This window comes from Polypterus senegalus, chromosome 3, assembly GCF_016835505.1.
Source record: "Polypterus senegalus isolate Bchr_013 chromosome 3, ASM1683550v1, whole genome shotgun sequence".
Lineage (NCBI taxonomy): Eukaryota > Metazoa > Chordata > Cladistia > Polypteriformes > Polypteridae > Polypterus > Polypterus senegalus.
Window position 1 is genome coordinate 66,215,934 of NC_053156.1, and position 23,255 is coordinate 66,239,188.

The window sequence follows — 23,255 nt, forward strand, 5'->3', positions numbered from 1 at the left end:
GGAGATATGGTATTTTCAATTTAAAAGCCCAACCTGTTTGAATGCACTTTACTATTAAGCATGAGAGGATTTTTCAGAAATGGTTTAGAAATATTTTAGAAAAAATACATGTTTGGAATGTATGAGCATATGACTGGACACCTGAGAAATGGATTATTTGACACAGGTAATTTTAGACCTTTTTATGGACATTAGGATAGTTTGCTGTTGTTCAAGATGGGTTTCCATTCAAGCCTGTTTTATCATGACTTTTACTGTCTCCATGAACGTGTAATACATTTTTGTCAGCCATCACTACAAACGGCATAGTGTGAGTATACTGTTTGTTGTCATGTGAAGACAGCAGTGCTCTGAATTTGTGTGTTTATAGCATGGATTGTGTGCATCATCATGTGACTGGGTGTTAATGTATATTGCGATTCATGTTATCACCTGACATATGATATGTATATATATATCTGTATATACTGTATAATCTGATTTATTGTAACAATAATTCTTTGTAAACATTGGTGTAGTGTAGCATGGATCTGTGTGTATGTGATGTGTCATTTCAAAGCAGTGGTACCCTGTGTTCACAATTGATAGTGAGTCTTGTGGCAGAAATGTTTTCATGTATGTGACATTGAATATGTGTGTCTAAATGTGGATAATCCTCTATGACAATAAAGCCGTGGTCAGTATCATTAATGGAATAGCACTGTGAAAAGTGTTTTCTGTCTGCAAGTGATGTAGCAGGATCATTGGTTCAGTGGTGTTTGTATGCTCAAACCCTATTGGCTATGGTGGTTATTGATGTTTAGTCTATACATCAGACATATAGATAGAGATAGATATATACTTTATTAATCCCAAGGGAAAATTCACAAAATGTATATGTATGTAGGTGTGTGTGTCTGTTGGATTTTTTTAATATGGTGATAAAATAAAACTGTTGCTGTAAAGATGCCATACATTTTGAGAAAATGAACGTGAATGACTTGAAATGAATGTGTGACTTTCCCCACAATTATGATTTATAATGATTTGTGAGTTGGAACGAACTTTTTTTAAGTTAAGAAAAGACCAAAACTACTTGTTTGCTGTAGTTATGCATGTCCTGTGGATTTATATTTGTGTATAGATAGCAGTTAAGAAATCTCAACAAATAGACCAGCACCAACTGTGCATCTGTCTATAGAGTACTGTATATAGAGATGTAATCATCCAAGAGTGTATAAGAATACATGCATCCATGCTCAAGGCAATCTGTTAATTATAAGTGTTCATTTTGTAATACTTGTTAAGTACTGTATATGTGATGATTTTTTGAAAACATTTAATTCCTAAGTAATGATGACACTTCTTTAACAGACTAGGCCAGTATGACAAGAAAGTGAAGTCATAGCCTTCTTTATAATCAAACCCTCAGCTCCCACCACAAGGACAAGTGGGACGGACACTATAAACTCCCTAGTCCTGAACACACTGTGTAGTTTACTCAACACAGCTGTAGTGGTGATGTCATGTCTGTAATGTTTGTTCTTTTTTCTTCCTTTGCATACCCTGCAGTGGCATGTGCTAAACAGTAACCACTACTGTTATTCAGAACATTGTTGCCATAATATGGTTTGTTGGTGATATTCATGGTCTGTCTCAAATATTGACGCAGATTCACAGTAGTGCTCACAGTTCACTCTCTTCTTTACAAAACTTTCCAACACTTGTAGATCACCAGACTAAATTGTCACAGGTAAAAGCAAGAATGGTTTATACTTTGTTGAATGCAGGTGTGGAGATGTCTCCACAACAAAATTTAGATGTTGACTTGATCTTGTTACAATTGTTTTACCAGTTTAATTACATGTTTACTACTACTACTAATATAGTCTGAAGTACTCTGATTTTAGTAGAGTTCAGTATAAATCTAAAATATAACTGGGTCATTACATTTCAAATCAACCATTGGCCCATGCACTTTGGATTCAAAAAAATTCTAGAAAAATTACCTGGTGTACCCATGTTAGTCAGGAGACACTTTTTTTTTTTTAAATGTAAGATACAGCCAGTTTACTGAGAGGAGGCGGGTGTCGATTTTCTTCGGCCTTATTTTTTCATCAAATACCACAGGTCCATAGCTCAAGACCTAAACCACCAGGCAAGCTCAGACTTTGCACACTGGTGCATTAATTGGTATAGTATGTGACAAAGTGAAAACATTTGGTTCAGATAACCCTGCATGGTCAAAGCAGCCCCCTGAAATTGATCAAAATTTAATTTGAGTTTTTGGCTTGGCTATGTGTAGCCGTCAGAAACACATATTTGTAACCAACATAGACTTTTGATTTTTTTCCTTATTCAGATAACTATATAGACTTTATGAAAAAGCAATAAACAGAAAAGTAAATTTTATCAGGGCTTGAACAGAAAAAAATAATTTTCCATTTCATTTTCATAGCACCTAATGGAATGTGGAAATATGCAGATAATGTTTTAAATATTTTTTATTTATTTTACATTGTCCCTTCTTTCTCAAAACACAAACCTTACTTTTCTCATGCAAATCTTTCAAGTTTATTTTCCGTCCTAAACATAGGCTGAATATGCAATGTGTTAATAATAATAATCATTGAGTTTTGAATCAGTAAGTTGTCAAACTTTTTTTCATATCAAATGACGATGTTCTAACTCATGTTGCTAAACCGAGAATGTGATTCTCCATGGCCAATACAGTACAGTACTTGGTAGTTGAGAATACCACTGTTCCATCCCTACAGAAAATGGCAAACTCAGAGTCAGCCAAGTGTCTGGTGAAGACAGTCAATTGACTTTCCAGATGTTCACCACTGAAGCAGCAGCTTAGATCCTGTTCTCTCACATTCTTGGTGGATTGGTGCTGTTATTGGATATGATGAAAAATGTGGGATTGATGTGATTCGTGACAAGAGTGAAGCGGAATTAGACATCCTGATGTTTCATGTAACTATCCTGCACAATTTTTCCATTGGCCACCTAGAAACAATTTTTTTTGAGTTCAATTACAGTGTGTCATTGCACTGCTTAGTGCACCTGCAATGGTCAATGGGAGGCAGTACCATCTTGATCTCAAAGAAGATGCCCTACACTCTGCACTTCAGTTAAAACAGAAATGAAATACAGTCATGGCCGAAATTATTGGCACCCCTGGAATTTTCCCAGAAAATGCACAATTTCTCACAGAAACTTGTTGCAATTACAAATGTTTTGGTATACACATGTTTATTTCCTTTATGTGCATTGGAACAACACAAAAAAACAGAGAAAAAAATCCAAATCTGACATCATTTCACACAAAACTCAAAAACCGGGCTGGACAAAATTATTGGCACCCTCAACTTAATATTTGGTTACACGCCCTTTGGAAAAAATAACTGAAATTAAGCTCTTCCTATAACCATCAACAAGGTTGTGACACCTTTCAACTGGAATAATGAAACTGCTCAAGGTCTCTCAGATTTGAAGGGCGCCTTCTCCCAACTGCAATTTTGAGATCTCTCCGTAAGTGTTCAATTGGATTTATATCTGGACTCATTGCTGGCCACTTCAGAACTCTTTCAGAGCTTTGTCTTCAACCATTTCTGGGTGCTTTTAGAGGTATGTTTGGGGTCATTGTCCTGCTGGAACACCCATGACCTCTGATGCAGACTCAGCTTTCTGACACTGTGCCCTACATTGCGCCCCAATACCTTTTGGTAGTCTTCAGATTTCATGATGCCTTGCACACAGTGCCAGAGGCAGCAAAACATCCCCAAAACATCTTAGACCCTCCACTATGTTTGACTGTAGGTACTGTGTTCTTTTCTTCGTAGGCCTCATTCCTTTTTCTGTAAACAGTAGAATGATGAGCTTTACCAAAAAGCTCTACCTTGGTCTCATCTGTCCACAAGATGTTCACCCAGAAGGATTTTGGCTTCCTCAAGTACATTTTGGGAAACTCCAGTCTGGCTTTTTTATGTTTCTGTGTCAGCAGTGGGGTCCTCCTGGCTCTCCTTCCATAGTGTTTCATTTCGTTCAGATGTTGACAGATAGTTCGAGCTGACACTGTTGCACCCTGAGTCTGCAGAACAGCTTAAATATGTTTTGAAGTTGATTGGGGCTGTTTATGCACCATTCATCAGGTCACATTGCTGCTGTTGCAATGCCAAGATGTTAGCATTTCATTATAACTACTGTTGTATTTAATGATAAATCAAGCAACTTCTGTTCATGTGTTGTGCTTAATGTGCCTTTGGTGATTTATTTTTTTCCATTAAAAGTATACCCAAGTTAGTTACAGTATGAAGAACTATCATTACAGACAAATGGAGAATTTAACCCATGTTTAGAGTGGAAAATAAAAATGAAAGATTCACATAAGAGAAATGCTTTGTAGAATCTTAAAAACTCATCAAACTTAAAACAGAGAAACATTCTGTGCAACTTAAAATACAAATTAGTTTGCTGTTTCAATTTTACCATGACAGTGGTTACAGCAACTTGTATATTTTACATATTTTCCGCTTTTTCACCTCTACTGATAGTAAACAGATCCCCAGTACAAGTTAATAAGACACCAGCAAACTGTGTGCATGGGTAAAAAGTTACTCATTGTCACTGGCTGTTTGTATGGGCAGCTGGGCAGGTGGTAAATTCAGCATCTGAAAATCCAATTTTGTGGGCACGTGGAAACTTTTCCGTCAGCATGTTATTTCTGCTTTTTGAAGTCTTCTCAGTCTACTCAGTGGCTTGCCTGCAAATGAAAGGAACCAGTGCACCAAAATTTCACTCCTCACAATGCTTTAAGCCGGTGTTTCCAATGGACCGGCACCACTCTGTAGATATTTTGTGCCAGTGTGCGAAAATCCAGGTATGGCAAGTACATTAACCGTACTTTTGTCTGCTGCTGGTCCGCGAAAAGCTGACCATGAATTGTCACCAATCTGTGTAGCTCCACCACTAGTACACCCTTTAGCAACACATTGTTGTATCTATTATTAATTGATCAAACCACTCAAAAACACATAGGAGACGTTTGTTCTTCGATTGAACTGCTCAAAACTCCATGGAGAACCTTTCCAGTCTTCTCAAAGATTCTCAAACTAAAAGCAGTCCATTTGTCAAAAAGGTTGAAAATCACCATAACTTAAATGATCTTAACTGTACAACTGTAAAATACAAAAATTGAAAACAAAACATTATCTAGATTTGAAATAAGTACCCCATGGTGTGACTATTTGACTGGCATTAAATTACTTGGGTGACCAGACGTCCCAGTGACATGGACAGTCATTTCAGGACATGCCTCCTGATAAATAACTGAAAAATACCCAAATTTCCAGGTTTTAACAGGCTGGCTGACTAATAAAGTTTTTCAGTGACACAAACATTGTTTTGCAAAAACAAACATTGTCTCAATATATTTACAACAGCATGCACAAAACTATAAAGTATAACTTACCCCACTTGAATAACAACTTGTGCTATAGTGCAAACAGCATTGCAATGAGGAACAAGAAGCAGGCTAAAACAGTGCACGGACTTGTATTTGTTTATACTTCAAGCACTGTGTGGAATCATTTGTGTTAATTTGTAAAAGTTTATTTTTTCCTTTCTGTGACCTGATTACTGCTGGATGATGCTGAGATAAGCAGGCATTATGAGGATAGGCTTTATGGGTGGGCTTACATGCTAAACAAGTGTCCAGTTTGGGACTTTAAAAATCTGTGCATCCTATAATTTACCACCAGAGTGCCACATTCACCTGATATCCTTAATGATCAGTCACTGTAATAAAGTTTGACTTTCATTTCATCCAGTCCCTATCATTTTTCATAATTGAATAGCTTTTAATGTTCCATTTAATGAAAATTACTATGACCAGATGTGATCAGGCATAGAAGGAATTCATTATAAATGTTTTTCTTTTATTTATATTATGTTAATTGACACTTGCATATTGTCACTGTATATAAATATACAGTCTGTGTTTATGTGCGAGTGAGAGTGGTCCATGTGATGGACTAGTGTCTTGCCTAGGCCAACCCTGAAATGAATTGAGAAGATTCTAGAACCTACCTGTTGGACTCAGTCTATTGAGGGCTACAATGCACAGCCTTCAAACACACCTGAATGTCACACCATGCATACATTTTCTTAACTTGTTCTTTTTTTGTACAACATTATTGTTCTTACTCATGTTAGAACACAGGTGACAAACCCAGATCTTGGTGGATGACAGTGACTTCAGATTTTTATTATAGCCATTTCCTTAATTAATAAGAAGTTTATTTCTGTTAATGAAAAGTAATTCTTAAACCTTCATCTCAATTGATTTGCTTTTTAAGATCTTCATCCCTTAATTGTTTATTTTTCCTTTATGTCTAGCAAGTTTAAGTCAATCCCGTTTGGACCTATGTGCCCACAGTGCTGTCTCTCGATTATAAAAAAAAAGCTTTGAAGGAGACGAGATGTGGTTTTCTTGGAGAGACACTTATACGTCACGCAAGAAAGATATTTAACCACGCCCAGGGCTGGAAATAAACGACAGAGTAGATGACAAAGTACTGTAGAACGTCGTAAAGAATTCAAAAATGTTGGTGCATGTTAGAGATAATGGAAGTACAAAAATTCCAAATTCTCAAAAAAAAGGATAGGAAAGATCGAATTAGCTCAAACAAATGGAAAGTATTACTCAGTGAAATAACGGAACAGCGAAAAGAGAATTAAAAGATTCCAAAAACGTTGGTGCGGTTTGAAGTCCCTTGAGACAGAGACTTTTAACATGAGATTCTTTCAAGTCATGCCCTACTTACAACTATTTTCAAACAAGACCATGGCCATCTAACCTCAGTCATGCAAATGCTTTTGTCAGACACAGTTACTGTGCTCTCAGCTCTTAGTCGTGTGAATACTTTTGGCAGACACACTTCCTGTGCTCTCAGCTCTTATAAATTTTATCAGGACAATAATTTTATACATTCTAGATGACACGTCAACGACAAAGCGAAGAAGAAAGAGCATGGAAAAACATTAAAGTTGTTTTATTTATTAGAGAGAAAGAAACAGGCAGTTATATGTTGTGTTGTCACGATGTAAGCTCAAAGACGGAATCAAAATTCAGTGCTTAATTCCAAATATTGTTTTTTTTACTAAATTTTAAAGTAAAAATAATGCATATGTAACAATTCCCATGAAAATAACAATCTCTTTAAATTGTATATCCGGTGTACCAAACCCTGGGTAGGACAAGCGAAGCGAGCTGGGGATGGAGTCCCCTAGTTTACATTTAAATAAATTATTTGGGAAGATAAACACATTTTGATAGTGAGCTCAGAAAGAAAAGGAATCATTAGTTTTAGAAATGTCTGATGTGACAGTAAAGAGGATACTAAGAAGACAAAAAATTTAATAAAATGTTTTATACTGGCTTAAGGAATTGGTTGGAAACTCCAGTACCTGACTTTGAGATCCTGGAGTTAGGCAGTCTTGTGCTGTCTTGTTTTAATTGTCATTATTGTTCTGCTGCTGGCTAAGGAAAAAAATAAAGATATAAAAGTTCTGAATTGTAAATAGAAGTCAATTAAAATCAAGATAAAAGAAGTCTGTTACATTAGCATCAGTAATTGGTTGCTAATTAAGAAAGTAGCAATAGTGAGAATTTTGAGCAACTGTGGCTCTCCAAGACTGGAGTTTGACACTTCTCTGCTGCTCTTGTGACTAAGATTCAATGTGGGGAGGGGATTAGGTCATAAGGGTTTGATTAAGCAATTCCTTCAGGACTTGTCATCATAGATCCAAATCTTGTATTGTGGCAAAAAGCCACCTAATCTATTATTCCATTACAGGGCAATGAGGACCAGGGACCTATGTATTTCAAAAATGTTGTGCAGAAAAAGGAACATCCTGAATTGGGCAGCATTTTCTCCATGTACACCCAAGATATCTCCTCTTGGATAATTTCAGTGTTAGCATATCACACACATATTTGGGATTTTGGAAACAATCGGCAGAAAAAACACTGATAGATGAGAATATTCAAGCACCACACTGACATTAGCAACACAAGAATCTAACAGAGTTCCTGAAACTGTGAGGCACCTGAGCTATCTAGTGATATTGGAGAGTGGTGACATGTTGCATGTTGATTAGCTGAATCTGGATTTCCCTCCAGTGGAGGACCTGCTTTTGGTTTGTCTCACTGATATCTCAACTTGGATGAAGGAATACTTTGCAATTTATTGCGCTAGTTTCTTAATAGCTAAAATAACAGTTAACGTATCTTGTATTGCTGTTTGGTTTACAGCTCTTCACTTGTGATGGTCAACACTGTAACACTTGTTTCAAATCAGTCCCCAGGCTGCTATTACTCAAATATATTTGACCTCTTTAGTAGCATACTTTGGACAAAAGCGTCTTCCAGGTGAATAAATATAACATTAGCACATGCAGGTAAGAATTTCACTGTACTCTGTACAGGTGTCCGAAAAAAAACCTGTAAACCTGTCAATCTGACATCTTTTGGGCATGGAGCACACAACACTCAGCTATTTTTTTTTTTTTTTTTAATATATATACTGTAGAATACTCATCTTCCGTCTTGCCTTGCAGGTGCCATTGTTCTTCATAGCTTTTGGGACTTGTTTGCATTGTAGTTCTGATAGAGCACTCGTTAGCTTCTATCTCTTGTTATTTACTGTGAGAAAATTAAACCAGTTTGATTTTGTCTTATTGAACTGAAGAGAGTTATAGGGACTGTTAAGAGTGGTATGACTGAATCACTGGAGGTGTCACACAACACAACTGATAGTAAATGGTGCATGCCACGATAGTCTAAACCTCACTTTGATTTTCCTTAAGATTACATAAAAGAACACAATGACTGAAAATCATAAGAGTATTTGTGAGGTGTGACGTCAGTGAAAGATGCTCACTTCTTGTTTCACAACACCTTCCTGACCCTCTTTATACATGAAAAAAAATATCCATGTTCTCCTAATTGCTAAGCTTGTAGTTGCTCATTTTGGTTTGTAGTAATGACAATGTTACATTTCAAGCATCTTAGGAGGCTGCCATCACAGAGGACTACATGCAAAATATCGGTTAGCAACTTTGACATAACTAATATGATTTAACTTCTAAAATTGATACCTTGCTTTTTGCGTTTTCAGTGACGGGACAGCCGTGTTCAGCTCAAGCAGCTCAGCACGGTTCAGGCGAAGCAGCATGTCAGTCAATCTTGGCTGTCCTGGTCTGGTCAGTACTCAGTCTGTCAGTCTATCTTTGTCTACATGTTTTGTGTTTTTCTCATCAACATGTCTGCCTTGTTTGCTGGCACTTTTATGTCCCATTCCTGCTACTTGCTGCAACTGAGGCTTACAGCATGTCTTATTTGCTGGTTTTTGTTCTGTGAAACAGTTTCAAGCTTTCATGTGTCCAGAATTGTTCAAATAAAGAATGTTTACTGCTGTTTAAGGCTCTGTCAATTAATATATTAATGAATATTTACCACGCATTAAGATTGGAGGAAAATAGCATTTGCTTAATGTGCTGACTGTAGTTGTGACTTTGTTCTAGAAGATTTTAATTTCTTTTGTCCAGCATATGTATTTGATTATATTTTCTTTGACGTGATTTGTAAATAGTTAACTGAATATTTTCATGAGATATGAATAAATGTTAGAGTAATTGACATCCAATTAAACACTGTAACAGGTAAAGGAGATACTTCTCTGCTACATCTTAGAGATATCAGATGGAAAAGGATAGAAAATGATCCCAGTTTGTTTCTAAAAGTACAAGTAAACACATTAGCTAACAGAAGAATGGGAGAAAGGAGGAAAGCCACTTCACCTTCATTTATTGCAACATTAGCCGCAGAAGAAGGGAAAAAGAAAAAACAATACTCAGCTTTACGTCCCCCACCTTTAGCATGGAGAAACATTTAAAAATTGAAAAAATACCATTTCTTCTGTGTGAACATTTTTACCATTGCAGCTATCGGAAAATTGAAAGGAAACACCTAGCCTGATGTGTTCTTGTAAGAAGTTATAGGGGAAAATCTAGGGAGCATATGCTGGTTACATCTTTACTAGAACTTTTCTGCAGCTTATGTTTTTTTGCCTTGTTTTGTTTTTCCATCACGTCAATGTGTTAACTCATTGTGGTGTGTTCTTGTTTTTGCTGTAGGCTCTGTCTCCATTTTGGCTGACAAGCAATCGCCTAGACCACCACAGACAGGTGAGCTGACAGGTTATGTACAGGTGTGTCTTCTTTATGCTTCTAACTGGCTTGGAGAGTTTGTGACACAAGTACATCAACAATGTTTTATAGGCATTTGTAAATTAACTTATGCCTAAACTAATATACAGTGGAACCTCGGTTCACTACCATAATTCGTTACAAAACTCTGGTTGTAAACCAACTTGGTCATGAATCGAAGTAATTTCCCCCATACGATTGTATGTAAATACAATTAATCAGTTCCAGACTGTTCAAACTGTATGTAAATATATTTTTTTAAAGATTTGTAAGCACAAATATAGTTAATAATACCATAGAATGCATAGCGTAATAGTAAACTAAATGTGAAAACACAACGAATTACACTGAGAACACCTTGAACAGAGAAAACTAACATTACAAGAGTTCGCGCTAGAGGGCTATGAACCGCTCGCTAAAAACACTTTTTTTTAATGAGTTTTAAGCACAGGGAAAAAATGAACATTTGCAAAAAACGTAATTTAATAAACCACCAAGAAAAGTAACATTGCAACAATGCACGCTATGAACCGATCGCTGTAAACAGAAGTCAAGTGGATGTTAAAAGAATAGATAAATAAATAGAAAAAAGTCTTCATTAAATACAACAAGGTTAAAACAATGCTCGGATCTGTCTCTTTAAAAGCAAACCCGGTGCATTCTTTAACTGCCTTCTCGGCCTTATGCATCCAGCTGTCTCTCACTCTCTCTCGCACACGTGTGTGTGTGTGTGTGTGTGTGTCTCTCTCTCTCTCTCTCTCTCGCTCACTGCACAGGGAGAGACTGCACACGTGCAGAAATCATCGGTGCGCACAAACCGAGAGGGAAACTGGCTTGTTTGTATACCAAGTGTGTGGTCGTGAACAGATGCAAAAGTTTGGCAAATTTTTTGGTCATAAACCTATTTGTACATGAACCAAGGTTCCAATGTATTTGCAATAAATTTGTAATTGGCTTAGATTTCACTAGCTGCCTACATTTGACTAATGCTTTATTTAACCTCTCTTTGGCGAGAACTTAGATTAAATGTTACATGCTTTGTAGAATGGTCAGTGTATATTCACTGCAATTATAATTACTTTGAACACCCAAAGGACATGGGAATGATTTAATTTTTTCCTGAGCAGTAAGAGATAATTTGACTTCACAATTTAAAAATATTACCCTTTTTACACTCCTGCTAAAACATTTTGTTAAAATGTGTATGCTCGTATGTTTTAAGGTTTCAAAACCATTTTAGATTCACTTGTCAATTTTATTTTATAGATTACAATAAAGTTTTTAACACTTGTTAAATTTTCTAAATCATTGCATACTGAATGTTACAAACTCTCAAAGTGTGAATGTACAAAAGCATTTCTATCAAAAAAGATTTCCCTTTAAATGGATTGCTAGAGTTTGTGTTACTCTGACACAGTTATATCTCTGACTAAGTTGCACTGGAACAAATTGAAAGTGTCTTCATTTAGATTCTGTTTATACAGTGGTATGATCCCCATGAATAGTGGCCAAATTTAATGTGAAAATATGCAAAGTTTTAGAAAATAATACGAGGATGAATTATTTTTTCAATAAACATTTATTATTTGGCAACTACCATTTTTGTTTTTTACCCGTGTTTTAAAGTTTGAGAATAGTTAAGTGATCCATTTAGCAGTCTTATGACTGTTAGAAAGTTGACTTATTAAAACTAAGGACACTTCTCCAGTTTGTTTCTCTTTATTAAATATTTTCTGTACTTCGTTGATAGGAAGAGAGTATGGAACAAAACGCCCAGGATCCACTGCACAGGGACTGGTAGGTGAGAATTGCTTGTGTGTGGCTACAGTGACACACATTTGTCGATGATACAATAATCTTGGCTTGCTGAACGAGGCCTGTTCGGTTCATCATGTGTCTGTTGATGTTACACAACTTCATTATTCTTCTGAACAACTGTAATGTTTGCCCTGGAAAACTAAATCATCTCCTTGAAGGTGAGTTGCATATCTTTTTTTTATAATCTCACAAAGTAACGGTGCCTTTCTCTTTCACTGTCCACAGCCCTGGACTGAGATCCCCCTTTGTTGAGCATGTCTGGGATGAGAACTTCTCATTGGTGAGTTTAATTTTGAACTGAGCGAGAACAATGGAATAGCAACTTTATCTGTCAGACAACAGCTACTTGTGCTTTCAAAAGACATTTTGATAAAGCAGTTTTTCTTTCTCTAATTTTTAAACTGAATTTGCTATAGTATTGGAAGTGAAACAAGCAACAGCAAGTTTAAGTAAAATAATATTGTTCTATCTTAGGAAATAACTAATTGGAAAATGTCATAGGAAAGACAAAAGAAAAGTATGGGGTATGCACTAAGGGTGTACCGAGACTCCACACTGTTTAGTATGATTCTGTTTGAGATATTGATTTGAAACAAATAGTAAGTCAAACATTGTAGACACTATACTGAAGAAAAAAGCAGGCTTTGAGTTGCTAGTTGTTCTTCATGGAACACAGCAGTGTCTTTGGGAAGATTTTGACTTTTTTGTAAGTTATGACAGGGATGGCTATCAAGTGATGGTTCGAAAAGTTACAGTGTACCAAATATGTAAAATGAGAGTAGAATACACATTTGCTAATACCACAAACATTTGCACTCATCTGCTAAAACATTACAACAGGCCATTCGCTCTAACAAACCAGTCCTTTTTATTTAATTTATCTAAAATAGCATTGATTCAAGTTTTAAAGGTCCCCAAAAGGCCTATTGCATACCCTACTACTATGAGGTAACTTATTTCACGTGTTATTATTCACTGTATGAAGAACTACATTCAAATGTTTTTTTGCAGAATATCTACCCTTGACCACTTTCCATATGTTTTTCCATGTTTTTGAAGAATTTATAATAATACTGAGACTAAAAAAGTGCACAGTACTCAAGATGAGGGCTCACAAGTTTGTTAAATAAGTTAAGGATAACATTCCTTGATTGTATTGTAAATTTTGTGATAAATAACCTTAGACTTTTTATTCTTCTTAATGGTTTCTGTACACTGTCAGGATGTAGATCAGGAAATTCATGAAAACACACCTTATGAAATGGCCCTGGTAGTTTTATCAAGTTTCCATCTTTCTAATGTGTATTTAAATCTTACATTTTTACTTTGTTCATGTAATAGTTTATATTTATTTACATTAAATTTCAATTGCCCAAGACTTATTTTGTCTAGGGCTTTTTGTAATGATTTGGCAGATTCTACATTTACTGGCCATTCCATCTAGTTTGTATCATCTGCAAACTTATTGTTATTTATACTCTTATCAAAATCATTTATATACAGTCTATTAAAAGGAGCAGCAGCCCCAGCACTGATCTTTGAGTGACACCACTTTTACCTAATTCTGAAAAAGTTACTTGTACCATAACCATTTGCTTCCAGTGCTTAAGTCAATTTTGTACCCATCTACATATATCAGTAGTCTCTAATGTCGATCCTTATCTGGAGACTTCTGAAAATCGAGATAAATAATACTATATTCCCCTGATCATATGCTTTTGTTGGTTCCTTAAAAATTCAAACATATTTGTGAAAATGATCCTCCTTGTCTAAACCCATGCTAACTATTCACTAATACACTTGTTCTAATCATTTGATATTAGATCTTTTCCTTAATAATTGCTTTGTTTAATTTACCTGTGATGCATGTTACGGTTACTAGCCTAAAGTTACTCAGATCAGCCTGATCTCTTTTTTTTTTAGTTTCAGCAGCACCTATCACCCAGAATTACTAAGACCACCTTAGTAATCTCTGTAACTGCAAGAAAGTTAGCATCTTCCTCATTAGGAAAAAGCAACACAGCAAACCATTTTGAATGGATCAGGCAAAACAATTTTTTATAGGATTAGTTGTTTTAATAAATTTAAAATGAAAAAGAAAGAGTCTCTGGACATTACTGGTGTTTGCTGTATTGAAAAATGTATTGAATCATTACAGCACTTTGTTATTAAATAATTACAGCACAGTATTGGATTGATTAAAATCATGATTTTTTTAAAATTGTTACACCTCTAGTATTTGCAAAGCTCAGTTATTATATACTATGGAAGTGTATTAGGGCCACGGTGGGGAAAAAAAAATACGGACACAGTGAACAAAAAAAAAAAGTAAATGTCGAGAATAAAGTTGACATGTTGACTTTATTCTCGCCATTCATGTCGAGATTAAAGTTAACATTTCCACTTCATTCTCGACATTTATGTCGACATTTCCACTTTATTCTCGTAGTTTATTTTGTCAGTAGAATGTCGCAAACTAAACGTCATCTCAAAATGAATGTTTCATTTACTAGATTTTCTCAAACCCCATCATAAGTTAATGTAGTACATTAAATGCTTTGTGTTAAGTGTTCCCCACCCCAGTTGTTAATCTCTATGCCCTTCTTAAACTTACTTCCTCTTGCACTGAGGAGGCGCCGGCAGTGATCGCCGCACATTGACTTCATGATATTCCTGCTCTATGAACATTCAGAATACTAAGATAAATACTTGATATCTTTTTCATGATGAAATGCATTAAAGCATGTATTAAACATGGGTGGCGGGGGCACTGTGGCGTGGCTGTAGTGTTGCTCCCTTGCATTAAGGAGTCCCCAGGTGTACGTTGAGTGTAGAGAACTTTATAACAGGTGTGACGAGGCTCCAAAAAACTGGGTATATGAATGGGTATCGCACAGGTTTAACTGAAATATTGTGTAAATGTTGGGTTCATGATGTGGTGGTTGGACACACGAACACAGAATTCAATGGATGTTCTTCTGAGCGGGCTTTATTTATTGCATGCGTGCTGTATCTATTTGACGTATAGATTTTTTCCTTTTTCTTTCTCCACATAACCAATCACCACATGATAAACATCTTTGTGAAATTAAAACTAGTTATAAACTTAGACCTTAGATTTTTCAGAACTTTAAAAAAAATCTTCGTTATACATGTTTAATTGTGCCATCCATTCAGGGTTGCGCCCATCCCAGCAAGCATCATGTGCGAGGCAGGAGCAAATCCTGAATGGGGTGCCAGCACATCGCAGGGTGAATAGGAGCAACACATACAGTAGCAGGGTCAATAATACATAACAAAACCCCACATCCTACATAACTTTGAAAGGAAACTGAAGCACGCTGAGTAAACCCACCAGAAAAAACATGCAAACTCAAGGCAGGGTACACCCGGGACCCCCTTGCTGCAAGGCAGCAGTGCTGCCACCGTGCCCCCACATGCTTTAATACATTTCATCAAGAAAATAATATCAAGTATTTATTTTAGCATTCTAAATGTTCAGAGAGCAGGAATATCATTAAGTGAATGTATTCTGTGCGGCGATCGCTGCCTGCGCCTCCTCTTAGCGCAAGAGGAAATCAGTTTAAGAAGGGTGTACCAATTAACATGGGTCATGGAACACTTAACACAAAGCATTTAATGTGCTACATAATTTATGACAGGGTTGGAGAAAATCTAGTAAATGAAACATTCATTTTAAGATGAAGTTTAGTTTCTGACATTCTACTGACAAAGTAAACTACGAGAATAAAGTGGAAATGTCAACTTTAATCTCGATGTAAATGACGAGAATAAAGTGGAAATGTCAAGAATAAAGTCAACATGTCGACTTTAATCTCCACATTTTGATTTTTTCTTCACTGTGTCTGTATTTTTTTTTTCCACCGTGGCCCTAATATGCTTCCGTAACGTACTCTACCAAAATTGACAGGAAAATCGTGTCGCACTGCTCTAAAACCAATGCTGGAATGGATCAACCACATATATTTGTGACGAGCCTAGTAGTATCTAGGCAGGAGGTAAATAGTTCTGCTCTGTAATCACTTTGTTTTAACGGTATAAGGCCTATCTTTTAAGAACAGTGGAGAGGATTCAATATTTGAACCCAAAAAGAGCAGTGCATTTAGAGATTTCCACACAAAATATATGCTTTGTTACTAGCATCTTTTTTTTAACATATGTAATAGGCCCATCACTGGTAGTTAAATAGCAGTTAGTGGTGAACACAGCTGGTTAGAACATTTGTGAAGTCTGAGAATATGATAAAATAATTTTCAGTGAAATTGATTTGATGAATTTTGCTTGTACATCTTATGGAACTGGCAGTATGCATATTTGCTCAGCTATGAATGCAAATCTAACCATATCTCATATCTTGTATATGTAAAGTTTGTTTTATTACTGTTCTCAGTTTCATCATCAAAGTTCCCTCTTACATGTGCATAACAGCCACCCATATACTACCAAGGCTTTGCTGAGGAGCATTCTTGTGTCAGCATACTGGTGCAAAATATTATGGAATTATTTTAGTCATTAGTTTAGAGGAGACCTCATCAAATTAATTGAAATTCCTAATCAAAATTTGACCTGTTTTAGCAATTCAGTCAGCATCACTGTGCACCAAATATTTGAAACAAAGTGTTCATAGTAAAGATACACCATATCAATTAAAATTGGTAGTAGTGCAAGGTTCTAGGCAGCCAGAGCCTATGGCATCAGCAATGGACACAAAGTAGAAATCATCTGTGGAAAGGCACCAGTCCACAAAAAAACACTGAACCACACATTTTCACACTCGCTCACACCAGACCAAGCAATCGTAGTCGTTCTGGTGGAATGATTAGCATAAACTGACTTCTAAATTAGTATACATATTGAGGGGCAGGTGTTCAATGGAGGCAACAATATTCCTCCATGCTCCAAGTCTGCTTTTTCTATTATAGAATAGAGGAATGAAGATGCTAATCCCTAAAGCTTTGGTCAAGGCAGGTGGCAGCTATGGATGGTTGTGATACAAGTGCATCCAATGGCTTACTTGCATACACACCTATATTCACTGTTACCTGGACCAGTTTACCTAATGCTGCTTTTCTAGTATAATTCAAATTATGTCCAGTTTGTGTTTGGTTAGGCATCAACTAAAGAGATCCTTTACTGTTTAGTACCCAAACAGAATTAACACATATTTTGCTTTAGTCCTGTCATTATTTCTTTTTTTATATATTTTTCAGCCAAACCAATCCATAGACAGCTGTGCCACTCCAAACTCATCACCCAGTCCAACTCGTAGATTTGGAAGGTAGGAATTCAGTCAATGTGTGCTGTAACTGACCTAGAATCCATCCTATAAAGATTATGTTTTATATGGTGTGTGAGCAGCTTTGCTGATAGATTTTTAGCAGTTTTCTGAATCCTGCCTTCTGTCTGTCAGCAGGGGGGGTGCAAGCCCCAGAATCCTCTCACCACCCTTGTGTACTCTGAAGAGGAAAGGTAGGTTCTGCTTTCCTTGTGCTGATGGAACAGACTGCTAAGTAATTGAAGCCCTAAACAAAAAGAAATATATTCTGATCTTAAAGGGTGTTTTGCTTTGATATTTTGTTTTTGAGTATGCTTTGAGAGGATGATGCATATAGCCACAGAACTAGCCACAAAACTAGCCAAAGTACAACTGTTAGGATAACTTGCTTATCCATTGCAGAAATCCTACATTAAGTTTTTGTTCATGCTTATTTGTAAAGTAATTTGAGAAACTGGTTTACTTTGAAGACTGAAGAAAACTTGAGTAATGGACAAGGTATACTTGTCATGTTTATTACTAAAATCACATAAGTACCTCATAATTTCCCATCTTCATTTTTACACCAAAAAATATTTCAATTTTTATCCAAATGTTATTATTACTTTTACCTTTAATATCATGTGTGGATGAAAAATGCAATACAAGACACAGCAAACAGCTGTTCATATTCAAACTTAAAGTTGCAGTATTTTCAGAAGTTCTTTGTTTTGCATATTGAAACACACTTCCAGTTAATGCTTTTAAAAATGTTACAGTGAATGGAAGCTATTTATTTCATTGAAAGAGTTATTGCATTCTGCCAGTTTTTTTTTTTTTCTTTTCAAATGAGAATCACATAATTAAATGTATATTCTACAGATTTTTTTCTTTGTTTCTAATAATTGATATGTATTTCTCTTTTCTGAAAGTAGACTGACTGATTTAAAAAATCAGTAAAAGCTCTTTGTTTTAGAACAGTGTTTCCCAAACTCGGTCCTGGGGACCCAGTGTGGCTGCATGTTTTTAATCCAACCAGCTTCTGTTTTTAATTGAACTCCTGGGCTAATTAAGTGAACTGTTATTTCCCAAGTTCATTGTTTTGGGAACAACATAGAAATTAGAAAATGTACCAAGCAGTTATATGGGAATTATGTATTGTTTGTTCTTTTTAACAATATTTACATCTCGAAATTCATTCTACTTTTTAAGGTGTTCTAATTGTTTAATTAATCCATTATTTACTAATTATTGGGTCTGATGCTAACGTACTTGCAGCCTTTGATTATTCACTGTTGTTTACCTGTGTGTCTGCTCTGCTCATTTTTGATTGTCATTAATAAGATACAACAAAGAGGGAAAACTGCACAGAGAAAAGATAAAATACAATGAAATCAACAAAAGAGAGTTAAGCATTTAAATCTTTAGAAAAAGCAGAACTATTTCTAAATGTCTTATAAATGTAAAATCACGCAGCTGTGCTTTTCTGAATGTAAAATAAGAGAAAAAAATAACAGCTAATTAAATGAGATCAGTGTTGTCAATGATTAGGAATCTGGTTGGAAAAAATAACTGCAACCACAGTAGATCCCCAGGACAGAGTTTGGGAAATACTGTTTTAGAGACTAAAATGTTATCAGATACCATGCTCTTGCCTTTCTTGAAACTAGTTTATAAAATGATTGTTATTTCACATTATAACAAAAACAAAATAAAGATTTCTAGTTTATCTAACAGTAATTTCTGTGCAGTTGATTTAACACTAGAATTACCAGAGCCTATGAGAAAGCTTCTAAATCCAGCCCACCTTAAACCCATTCTCACTTCTCCGTCAGTGTCTTTTGTCCTGTAAATGTGTCGATAAGCAGCAAGCAGCCTGTTATCCCATCCCCCCGCCCACTGCTGCAGCTCATTTCGCAAAGAAGTTTCTCAGTGCTCAGTGTTTATCTTCGAGTGAAGTGCTGGAGCTTTATAGGGTAAAATAGTATATCATCATTTGGAATACATACATTTCATGTGTGTTCCGTGTCAACAACAATCTATGTAAAATGTAGTTAACACAGAAACATTTTTCATGTTTTAGTAATAATTGAAAAAATGTAGACATGAAATGTATAAGGTGTGAAGTCTGAAATACAAATATGAAATAAAGAAAGCAGGTTATGGTAGGCGGTTGAAACGATAGCTTGCATGGTGCAAAGCTAAGAACTGCTGCCTTCCAATCAAGAGGTTGTGGTTTTGATATCAGCTGATTCCCAAATTTACCATTTTCAGTAGTGAGCTGATCTTATTGTTAATATCATACAATAAAAGCATACATTTGATTTGCGTCTGTAAATTTATAGTTAAAGTTAGCATTTTTTTTTTCAGTTTTATTCTCTCATTCACGTTCAAGCTCCCACACACCCTCCGGATCTGACGCTGTTTTCAGATAAAGACGTGGTATAATAAACAAACTTGTTTTGTTACACCAACCCCTATTTGAAAACCGTGTCAGATCTGGTGCGCAAACAGGACTGGAAAAACTGTGGAAGTGGATGTGAGTGGTGTGCTTGACTAAGAATGACTGTGGATGTCAATTTTTTTATTCAGTTTTATTCTTGAGTGCTCCTGCTCACGCTGAATTATAATGCACCTGATCCATGATATCAAAGCCGCACTGGCAAAAAAAAGAGACTTCGGTATATATGACATTTGGAATAATTCATTTTATGACCAGTATTGTACATTTCGGAAAACGTTGTTGCACTAATGCAACATTATATTCATTTGCATACCTTCATGCGGTTGTAGTTAGTGACCACGTTTGATTTTTTTGTTCTGATCTTGTTGCTCTATGATGGTATTTCTTTGAAGGACAGGTGATTGGCAGATGACGCCAGACTTCGTCCTGTATCCAAACGGTGCCATCTTTTGCCTTTACGCCTGGTGCAGCTGCGTTGTTCTTATATGTGAGTGGATGTTTCTTGCGGGGAGGGCTTCTGTTATCTTTCTCCGATCTGAGTTCACCTCTGTTATAATGTGTCTTTATTTGAAAACAGCTGTGTCAGATTGGGGTGAGCATGAATGCAACTGAGAGAATAAAACTGAATGAAAAAAAACACTAACCATTACAAGTACCATACGTTTACACCTTCTGTTACAGACTCTGATCAAATGTATGCTTTTATTGTATAATAGTAACAATAAGAACAGCTCACTACTCAAAACATTTATTTTCGGAGACATTAAGACTCGAACCCAGAACCTTTGCTGTAACCGCTGTACTACCCGAGAAGTCAGGACAACAAGCAACACTAACCTGATTTCTTTTTCTTCGGTTATAGTCTCAGAGGAGGGGGGAAAGCGCATTTGTTCTGTTAAACTTGCATCTTTTGTGAAAGTGCTTATTTGATATTTTTTTACTTCAGTCTTCACACATTATACACTTCATGTCTACATTTTGTTGTTAGTACTAAAACATGGAAAAAGTTTGTCTTTTAGGTATGTGTTCAACATTTCTGTCATCCTACACTTACACAGATCTTTGTGGACACGAAACACACGTGAAATGCATGTGTTCTGAATAACAATATATTTTTTTAGCCTAGGTACCTGACTTACTGATAAACAAGGCTTCATTTGGGAGAGGTTTTTGCAGTTTCTCTGGCAGGGTTGAATGGTATAGCAGGCTGGTTGTTGCTTGGGATTATCGACACATTTACAAGACAAAAGACGCTGAATGGAGATGTACGAGTGGATTTAAGGTGGGCCGGATTTACGAGTTTTCTCGTAAGCTTTGGTAATTCTAGTGTTAATCATACTGAAACTTTTGTGTATATAAATTAACTGCTAGGCAGGTAACTACTATATACCACAACACATTGACACTTTGTATCCCATTGTTAATATTGCAGAGTGAAAAGTAAATCCTTAGTGTGCTGTGCAGCCAACATATCAAGATGGAGTGCAGAATTCACATACCCGTTTCTAAATTTAAAGCATTCTGCCTTTGTCAAAAATCATGTTAACCTGTTTTTTAAAATAATTCTCGGACAATACGGAATAGAGTTTGCAAGAGTAACCTTGTTAGTCTGGAGGAGTAGCACGTGATTTAACCCCCATTTGCACATTGCAATGTTTTGCATATCGATTATCACATGTTGGGGATCAGTTATTATCGAAGAGGGGAGCTGTAAAATGAAAGTAGGTGAGAGAGAGAATAAAGGCAGCATGGAAGCAGTAACAGAAGATGTCAAGGGTGATATCTGATAAAAGGGTGCCAAGAAAAATAAAGGTAAAAATATTTTTAATGGTAATAAGGCTATTGTTGATAAAGAAGAATAGGAGAGTAACTTTAAGTGAGAATGCTGAGGGAGGTAATGAGAAATGAGAAGGTTTGTAGAAGGGAGGAAGTGGTAAAAAATTAGTAAGAATATTAGACAAGCTAGACTGACATGGTATGGGTAAGCGGTAAGAAGAAATGAGGGTTAAATTTAGAAAGTGTGGAGAGGAGCTGTCATAGGGAGAACTGTGTGGGAAGGGATATAGAGAGGAACTCATTGTTGGAAGATGTGGTTGTGGCAAAGATGGAGGATACTTATCAAGGTAACCTACTCCTAGCAAAGGCGTAGTAATGGGAAGAACCTTTTACAATGTCTTCCAGGTCCTTGAAATATAGCTTCCTTATTTTCACTTTTAAAATAACTCCTTTATAGGCAAACAACAATTCTTAATTGTAATAAGTGTCCAGAACACCTCTTGAATAAATCATGGTAAACAATTTTTGTGATCAAATACTGTTGAAATCCATTAAATAGAACAAAATCTAAGAAAAGGAATTCTGAACATATCATGTAATACAATTAAGTGCTATCAGTGAATCCATGTAAAACTTTACAATCAAAATTAATCTCTATTTTAATATAATAAATGCGGCACATGCCCCTCATTTTCATGTTCCCCATGTTGATTTACAAAATAAAATTACAATTGTACAATATCCTAATATATTATTTTACATATGGTAATCAGAAATATATGAATTCTGTTTACCTGTGAGTCTTGACATAACTTCTTGCCTACTGTATAATAACCCCTCACTGCCACCACTTTGTTTTCAGATGTTAAGGCTTACTGTAGCACAGTATGTTTTGTTTGCTGTTACAAAATTAAAATTTACATTTATAAAACTGCAGTAGTGTGCTTATTGGTGTTGCTTCCTTACATGTGCATAGTTGTGAGTCTGAATTCTAGCCCTGTTGCAACCAGTGTGGAATTTTATATTCTATATTCATGACATTTTCAATAGGTCCTCTGATAATCCCCCAGAAAAGACATTTATACCTGGTTAATTGACCTATCTAAAATGGCCTAGTATGAGTGTAGCCTTTCCAATATTGGTTTTGTGGTATGCAACCAGTGCTATCCCCTAAAACCTGCACTGACCTAAACCTGGCTTGAAAATGGAATGATTATTTAAAATTTTTAGATTGAACAAAAATTATAATTTTGTATCAGTGTAATGAGAAATGCACTCTTATTTTCTTTAATAAAAGGATCAAATAAACAAATTATGATTTACAGTCTTTTATCTTTCTGCAGATATTTTTCTTTTGGTAAATAAAGCTCCTGATGATTTTCATGCTCCTCATTTTAAAGAATAAATCCATTTAAAAGTGCATAAAATAAGTGAATGTGCCAGTTAACTTTGCCTAAGCTATTTCTTCATGTTCTTAAAAGAAATGCCTCAAATATTTTTCCTATTTTATAAAGCTTTTTCACACCAAAACAAAAATCACAAAATGAATTAGTGTGCTTTTCAACATAGCGTTAGAGTACTTACATTGTACTCCATTTTGAAGGAACTGCATAACAGCCTCAGTCAGGCATTATGCTTATTCTCAGTGAGCAGCGTACAAAACTAATA

General features: G+C 35.8%; 1 protein-coding gene across 2 annotated transcripts in view; it reads left to right on the forward strand.

The window, feature by feature from the left end:
• Positions 1–23,255, forward strand: part of LOC120525260 (protein FAM122A) — a 33,187-nt gene that overhangs the window by 5,810 nt on the left and 4,122 nt on the right. Inside the window, exons 2-7 of one of the 2 annotated variants that reach the window (XM_039747398.1) lie at positions 9,165–9,249; positions 10,183–10,233; positions 12,005–12,051; positions 12,298–12,352; positions 17,304–17,371; positions 17,504–17,562. In XM_039747398.1, the coding sequence (XP_039603332.1) occupies positions 9,165–9,249; positions 10,183–10,233; positions 12,005–12,051; positions 12,298–12,352; positions 17,304–17,371; positions 17,504–17,562 (365 nt within the window). The remainder of the gene's footprint in view (positions 1–9,164; positions 9,250–10,182; positions 10,234–12,004; positions 12,052–12,297; positions 12,353–17,303; positions 17,372–17,503; positions 17,563–23,255) is intronic. The other variant, XM_039747399.1, reaches the window with a different exon arrangement.